At 60.7% G+C, this 8,066-nt stretch overlaps 1 protein-coding gene across 4 annotated transcripts in view; it reads right to left on the bottom strand.

Moving 5' to 3' along the window:
• Window positions 1–361: 361 nt before the first annotated feature.
• The window catches only part of LOC102933796 (carboxyl-terminal PDZ ligand of neuronal nitric oxide synthase protein), a 60,144-nt gene continuing 52,439 nt past the window's right edge, over window positions 362–8,066 (bottom strand). For all 4 annotated transcript variants that reach the window (XM_037879621.2, XM_037879620.2, XM_037879622.2 and 1 more), the window contains 3 exons: window positions 6,109–6,274; window positions 4,106–4,466; window positions 362–3,527 (listed from right to left, as the gene is read on the bottom strand). In XM_037879621.2, the coding sequence (XP_037735549.1) occupies window positions 3,014–3,527; window positions 4,106–4,466; window positions 6,109–6,274 (1,041 nt within the window). In that variant the 3' untranslated portion in view covers window positions 362–3,013. The remainder of the gene's footprint in view (window positions 3,528–4,105; window positions 4,467–6,108; window positions 6,275–8,066) is intronic.

Raw genomic sequence — 8,066 nt, 5'->3', positions numbered from 1 at the left:
ACAGCCTTCGGCTGCCACAGCTCTGCTGGGCTGGGGGGAGGGGTGGGACGAGAGGTGACCCCACCCCACAAGCTGGCACAGCTGAGTTTGTACCGGGCTGACGTGTGTCACCTGGGGCGTGGGTGGGAGGCGGGGGTTGGCACACGGCGATAAAGTGCCGCTCTGCTGGAGTAGCACTCCTCGTGTGGACACGACCCCAGTGACGCTGCGGGTTTACATGGGGATGGGGCGCTCCGTCCTTGCTTCTCGGGGCCGGAGTCCCAGCGGGCAGATCCCTGGTGCCCAGCACAGAGCCCCCAGCGAGGAACGAGGGGCTTTCAGGGCCCTGGTATTTAAAATAAACACACCGGGCACACGCACCAGTGGAAAACTAATCTGTAATTACAGCACCGGCTCCCGTCCGCTTGTCCGGCAACAGGGCGCTGCATGGAAATCCCACGGCGCCGGGAGAGCAGAACACAGCATTTATCTCCTTCCAAGTCCAGTAACAAACCGCCTACCCCTCTGTTGTCTCAGCACAAGGTCTGTGTGTTTCCTAGCAGACTGAAATACATCCCAGCTGGAGCTGGCCTGGTCCTTGGTGACAGGCAGCAGAGTCCACGCATCACCAGAGCTGTGCGGGCCGATCCATCCCCTGGATCTAACTCAGCAGCCGCCCCCTTAGTCCTCCCCTCTGCTGATCTCCCGCACACCACCCTCCAGCCCAAGGTTCAACACATTCGCCATCCACCCGCACGTCCTCAGCCAGGGCAGCGTCACCCTGGGCACAGACCGCACAAGGCTGGCACCACGCGAGTCTCCCTCCAGCCCAAAGGAGGGCCCCTGTGGTGCCTAGCCCTTGGGAGCGTGAAGTGGTAGCGAAGCCTTGCTCGGACTCCTCTGCCCAGAGCTGCATTTCGCCCCACGCTGCACGGCCCATCCGCCTGCTCACTTCCCTTACTCCAACCTGCAGAAGCTTTCACCACGCAGTCGGGGGCGGGGGTATATCTGCTTAACCCCACCTTGTCTAAACTGCACCTAACACACGGCCCTGGGCCTAGGTTACCCGTTTGCAGCAAAGCTCCCCCAGAGTTCACAGCATGAACATTACGGGCAGCCCCCAACCCCCGCCCCACACATTTCATTACTCCTAAAAACTGATCCATAACCTGGCAAACCGCCCAAACCTCGGACCAATCCCTCCCCCCATGGTCAGAACGTGCAACGAAGCAGCTGTTTGCACGTCAGAGCACAGCTCCTACATGCCTGTGGCTGGGGAGTGGAACGAGCCACCATTGACCTTCCTGGGCGAGCGGCCCCCCCCTTCCGAGCTACCCTGGCATGGGCACTCAGAGGAGAGCAGTGAGTTCCTCCCATGCAGCAGCCAGCAGGAACACGGCCGAGCTCGATGAGTAGGAGTCGCTTCCACAGTGTGCAGCAGGGACGCTGGAAGCCAATGCTGCAGGGTGAGGTGCTCAGAGCAGACTCCCCAGGGCGCAGGAAGAAGCCCCTCTCCTGTCCCCAGTAGGATGCACAGCCCCCGTCACATGCATACAAGCTGGGCTGCAAGGCTGGGAGGGTCTGGTGGCCATACTACAAATGAAACCAGGTGCCTCCTGCCCCTCCATTCCCAGGAGGGCCTGGGGGTGGGGGAAGTGGCTAGCAATGGATTTTTAGCATCAGCAACCCTCCCAATCAAACCCTTAGATGGCTTGGGTCTGGAAGCCAGTGCAGTGACCTCTATAAGGGATGGTCCCAATCCCTACTAGGGGGGATACAGTGAACTCTCAGGCCTTGGTAACAGTGGCTGGATTAGTCTGTACCCAGCTATTTATGCCCCTATCAAACAGTGGCTGTTCTTCCTGTCCCGTTAGCCAATGGGGATCAGTATGAGAAGGGAACAGACCCCTGGAACCAGCGTAACAGGTCCACATCCTGGACCTGTCTGTCCCCGTCAGATGCAGATTGCTTTGGGGAGACCGGTGGACTTGGATTGTCAATCAACCCAGGGTCATAGTGCTGCACGGACCGCTTCCAAGGGTATTCCCCAGCCTACTTTCCCCCTTCGCAGCTGGGGCTGCCTCGGGCATTTCAAAGAGCCTGCCAGCACCCCATCCTGCTCTGCCTGCTCCCAGCCCTATCGCTGCAGAGTTTCCTGTTCAAGCAGCTAATACATATTAAAGCTGATTCAATTCCCAAGTGGTCAGGAGTGGAGCATCTGAGGATTTGCACTTGTGCCCCTCTCCTCTGGGCCCCTGTTCTGTTTGGGGCTCGCTAGGCAGTACCTAATACCCCCCAGCCGAGAGACTCCTATCGCACAGTTTGGGGGAACGCTGCTTGTCACAAGTCAGACACCAGTGCTGGTGAAGCGGGGGAGGCTAGACCTGGGCCCCAGCTGGGCTTAGCAGCAAGGGAGCAAACACAGACTGGCCTCCTCTGGCCAGGGTAAACAACCATCACCTGCCCTGGCGCCATAGCCAGTTCAGTGGGGCAACAGCCGTGGGGCATCCCAGCCGGAGAGCCGTGGGAATGGCAGGTTGGGGCGTGGCGCTCCGTGGGCGGAGGATGGCGCTGTCCGGCAGACACAGCAGCCGACCATGACTGGGGCAGGGAGAGTCATGGCAGTGAAGGAGCAGCACCCTTCTAGAGCAGCGGGGCAGCGTTTCAGAGAGGCACCCTGCTGCGTGTGCGTCACTGGACTGTGCCCGTGGCAGGCCGGCTGGACGAGGAGAGGCCCTCGGCCATCAGGGGGCTTGGAGGATGGTTGTAGCATTGCTCTCCAAGCCAGTGTCTGCAGCCCACGGCCTGTGGCCACTTGGGGGGCTCCAGGGGGCTTGGACTAACCCGGCCTCGTCCTGTAGCACCCAGCAGCCTGTTGGAGAGGGCGCTACAAAGCCAGCCTAGCTGCTACGTGTTGCCAGGGGAAGCAACCTGCTTCCTGGGCTAAGTACTAAGAACTCTAGTTACCCCGAGGTCTCTGCCAATCTAAATTCTAACATCGGGTAGTGATGGCACCTGCCAGTTAACTGGGAGGCTAAGCAGGGACCCTGCTGAGCCCCATGACCTCATCCACCTCATTCTCCAGCAGCTCATCCTCCGAGAAGCTGATGTGTAAGCATGTTTCGGTGCCCGCGGAGGAGAACGGCAAGGTGCTGTCCATGGGGCAGGCCATGCCTGCCGGGTCTCTCACTGGGTTCTTGCTAGCCATGTCTCCAGCTGCAGGGGCCTCTTCTGAAGGATGGCAGGTGCCAGACATGGGGGAAGCATGGCCGTTCTCTCCAGTCCTGTCCTTGCCCCATGCTGGCCGGGCCCCCTGGTTGGGGAATAGCTCTGTGCCGGGGGCAGGAGTCCTGACGTCCGACTCGAACTCCGAGCTGGCGAGCGAGCAGGTGGTGACGTTGGTGAGACTGGATGCGTTGGGGCTGGGCAGCGTCGTGGGAGCAGCGTTCTCAGGCTTGGGTTCCACCTCCAGGCTCGGGGAGGTCTTGCTCGACCTCTTCCGCAGGATGGCTGGGGGCGGGTTGAGCTTGGGGATGGGCTGCTGCAACCTTGAGAGCACAGAGCAAAGAGATGTCCGTGTCTAAGCACGTCTCTGCTGAGGCTCTGGGCTCAGCTGCAAGAGATCTCAGAGGCCAGCTGCCTTCTCGCAACCCTGCGGTAGCTACATCGGGGGGGGCAGGGGGGACCTGCAGCACCTCCCGCCCAGCCCCCTGGTCGCTCCTGGGGCCGTGGGGGCAGTGTGAGGGGGAAGCAGGCTGGGGACTGAGCCCCACCCCTGCTGTCCCCAGCTCTGTGCAGAGACAGGGAAGCTGCAGCCGTGCCCGCAGGGGCCGGTGTGAAGGAGCCAGGAATGCGCTCCCCCTGTCCTCTTCCTGTTCCTTTTTGGGTTAAGTTGTGCTCCACAGCCCCCAGCGCTCGGGGCTGGTCACAGCTGCCTGGCCCCTGGGCAAGACTCGCCCGGTTTTCTCCATTGCGGGCTACCCCCGGGCTTGCCAAGGCCACTGGCCCAGACTCCGCGCTGAACGGAGCAGCCAGCAAGTGGGGGAGGGTCCCTGCTCCTCCCACTGCCTCGGACTAAGTGTGGGTGGCTGTTAACCAGCTGGGGGGAACAGGGAGACCGACCTACCTCTCGTCCTCTGCTCTGCTGCTCGGGTCGCCTGCCTTCTGCCTGCCGCCACCATTGAGCAGAGCCTGGTCACTGACCTCGGAGCCCTCCACCCGCCGGTGAAGACCATTCTGCCCCTCCAGCACCACCAGGCGCTCGTCCCCGTCCGTGGCAGTAGGGCCCCTGCCGCCTTTCTCCAGGCTCAGGAGGTTGAGGTAGGAGGCGCTGGTGCCCAGCAGAGCCAGCGAGCCAGGGGCCAGCGGGCTGCCCAGGACACTGGCTGGGGTGGAGGTGGAGGGCAGGTTGAGTTCCAGGCTGTAATGGTTCTTCAGGTTCAGAGACAGGGACTGAGCCAGGGACAGGTTCTGCAAGGATCTGTCAACTGCCAAGGCAAAGAGAAGCAGCCTGGGTAAAGTGCTACCAGCCCCCAGCCGTGACGCTTCCCCGAGGCCCAGCCGCTCCCCTCAGGGCCTGGTCAGGCCCAGCAAAGGTGGGGCAGGGAAAGAGGGGGCTTGGCGGCCTTGGCCCCTATCAGTGAAGGCATGGGCCTCTGCTGGCACAGGGAGATGAGAGCAGCCCTGGTCCAAAGCCAGCACAGGCTCCAGCCCCAGCTAGCCAGGCCCGCTCCCCTCCTCCTGCACGGGGAGAGGGAGAAAGAGGATGGCTGCCTGGGGCCAGAGTTGGCTTTGCGCGTGTCCCCCACCACGCTCTCTGCCATTAGCCCCTCTGGGGCTGGTCAGAGGCTCTATGAGTTGCGTTGGGTCTCAATTTGCAGCAGCCATCTGTCTGCAGCATAAAATAACAAACCCACAACCAGCTGCCAGCCGCAGGGGCTGCATGGCCCCTGGCTGGAGGATGTGCAGGCTGAGCTGCCCTGCCCTCGGGGTCGGGATGGTGTACACGGGCAGGGCAGATGGGAGCTCGCTCTGCTCTGTGGACAGAGGCCAGCAGTCTCCGGAACTGCCAACCCAGTGCCGCTCACAAGCACTGAAGGCCCATGGTCGTCTCAGGCCGGAGGAGCTGCTGTGTGAAGCAGTGGAATTGGCCTTGGAACGACCGTGGGGCTAGGCCCAGGGTGGAGAGGCTGAGGTCTGGCATTTGGTTCCCATCCTGAGGTCTGACCAGACTCCCTCCATTCCCCATCTATGAAACGGGGTCAGAACTTCCCCCCTCCAGCGGGCTCCTCGGGGATTGGTGTACCCATATTGCAGTGCAGGGGGGCACCTTTCATCTGCCATGTTAACACCCCCCTGCCTGCACCCCGGCTGAGAGCACAAAGGCTGGCTGGAACTCGGAGCGGCCTCCCTGCCTTGCTCAGCACCAGATGCTCAAGAAGGGTGGAGGTGTGGATTCTCCATAGCAGCCTGCCACCCTACCTAGGACAGGTGTATTCCATAAACCGGGCAAAGGCAGGGGCTGGCCTGGCAGAGGAGGAGGGGGGTTACCGGAGGCTGCCTGCAGCAGTCCCCCCCCAAGAGCTGCAGCCCCATACACAGGGGCTGGAAATGGGAGCAGACATTTCCCCACCAACAAGCAGGAAATTCTCATCCAGGCCAAAGTGTCACCAGCACCGTCACTGCTCAGGCTCCTGGGCAGAACTGGGCCCTGGCAGGGAGCCGGCAAAGAGCCCTCTGCCCTGATTCGGTGCTATGCTGCGCTGCAGCCCATGCTGGGGCAGGGCAAAACCAGCGTGGCGGGGAGGGTGCTGGATTAGAGCAATTCATGGCTGGAGCCAGCTCGGTCCCAGCAGCGTTTGCTTCCTGGGCTGACTCAGGGGAACGCTGGGGCTCTGGGCTGGATGAGCTTGTGGGCTGGGGAGGGCTCTGTGGCCAGAGTCCCCATGCCCTGGGGTGCCCCTAACGAGAGCACTGTCCTCTCCTTCGCTCTCAGCATCTGCCTGTAGGAGTCGAGTTGGGTTGTTCTCAGCAGCTCCCCCTGGCTGTGGGCTGGAGAGATGTCCCAGCCTCTCAGCCCCACCACTGTCGGGAGGCTCTATAAGCACCACACCCCCCACGCCCTCCTACCTGGCTGTCTGTGCTGCACCTTGATCTCCAGCTCCTTCAGCTGCTTCACCAGCAGGGAGACGTGCTGCAGCAGGTCGCGGTTGGTCAGCAGCAGTTGGCGCACCCGGGCCTGAGCCTCGATGCGGGCGGCTGTTTCGGCAGCCAGCTGGTCTTTCAGCAGCTGCACCTGCAGGGTCAGGAGACGCCGATACGTCACCTTCTCCTGGGGAATGGCCAGGCCGCAGCTACGCTGCCCGCAGCTCCAGGGGTGCACGGCAACAACCCAGACCTGCACCCTGGCTCCCTTCTGTGTGAATCTCTCTCCCAACCCCAGTCCGAGTCTGCAGCGTGGGAAAGTTTCTGTAATTTGGCTAGGATCTTTTTTTTTGACAAACTTGAGTCTGTTCTTTCTCCTCAGGTCTCCCCCTCTCTTTCTGACAGCCCAGGGTCTGGTCCCAGCTGGGTGAGCTCTGCCTTCAGAGCAGATACTCCCACTGTGCACTTCATGCAGCATAGGTCGCTGCCACCTTAAAAACCAGGGCCCTGTCTGCCCTGTGTGACCCCTAAATATCCCAGGGCAGATTCTTTGGAAGCGGGGGCGTGCTCTTGTCCAAAACGGCCCCTTCACTCCAGCTGTGCAGTGAACTAGGGCCCACCCCACAGGCGGCTGCATGTCAGTGGGGCAGCATGCACGGAGGTTGCAAAGCCCTTTGTGCTGTAGGAACGTAGCACATCGCAGGAGTTGCTTCCACAGGAACTGGCTGCTCCCCTGCAGGGAAGCCCTCCTTTATCTCCCTTCCCCCTACAAAAGGAAGGAAATCCACAATGAAATGTGTCTGAGGGCCTGGGAATTCCAGAGGCTCCGGGACAGTTCGGCCCCAGAGAGGCAGCTTCTGCAGGCTGTAGTCAGCCCCCCTGCAATACCTTGTCCCCTCATGTACATACCCACCCCCCGAAGCTAACAGTGAGATGCATATTTGCACACCCAGGGCAGACGAGGCTGCTCTGGCCCTGTCTTTCTCTGTCAGCAGCCGAAACCAGGCAAACTCATTGACCCCCGCCTGGCGGCTGTGGTGTCAGGCCAAGTGGCTGAGACGGTTGCGATGCGACGGCAGATGTGGGGCTGACCGTCTGCCCGCCATACATAGGGGAACGTGCTGTGGAATAGCGATGCAAAGGTAGGAGCTGGGACTCTTCCCTCTGAGCTAAAACTATCCCCTCCCCCAATGGGCCATGTCAGAGCCGCTCCAGTGGAGCCTAGTCCCCACCTTGTTGGTTTAGGTGAGTAGGTGCTGGAAGGTGGTCCGTGCCCATCAAGCACTGGCTGGATTAACAAAACAACAATAGGCTTAAAAAAAGAGCAGCCCCCTGGTACAGCAGCTAGTTGGGGATTAGGACTAAGGCTAAGATTTTGTCACGGTTATTTCTGGTAAAAGTCACGGACAGGTTACGGGAACAAACAAAAATTCATGGAGCCCGTGACTTTTACTAAAACTAACTGTACAAGCTGCGGCAGAGGTGCACAGCTCCAGCTGCAGCCCCCACTACAAGCTGCAGAGCAGGGGCTCACGGCCCCGGCAGCGGCCCCCACCGCGGGGCTGTGTGAAGAACACAGCCCCGGCTCCAGCTGAAGCTGAAGAAGTCACGGAGGTCCAGTAAAGTGGGGGCAAAAGACACATCTGGCTTCAAGACTAAGCTTGATAAGTTTATGGAAGGGATGATACGATGGGATAGCCTAATTTTGGCAATTAATTGATCTTCGACTATTAGCGGTAGATATGCCCTACGGCCAGTGATGGGACGTTAGATGGGGTGGGATCTGAGTTACTACAAAGAATTCTTTCCTGGGTGGCTGGCTGGCTGGCGAGTCTTGCCCACATGCTCAGGGTTCAGCTGATCACCATATTTGGGGTCGGGAAGGAATTTTCCTCCAGGGCAGATTGGCAGAGGCCCTGGGGGTTTTTCGCCTTCCTCTGCAG

Source organism: Chelonia mydas, chromosome 16 (genome assembly GCF_015237465.2).
Source record: "Chelonia mydas isolate rCheMyd1 chromosome 16, rCheMyd1.pri.v2, whole genome shotgun sequence".
Taxonomy (NCBI): domain Eukaryota; kingdom Metazoa; phylum Chordata; order Testudines; family Cheloniidae; genus Chelonia; species Chelonia mydas.
Note: the sequence above shows the minus strand (reverse complement) of the source record. Positions and strands in the feature narration are given on the sequence as shown.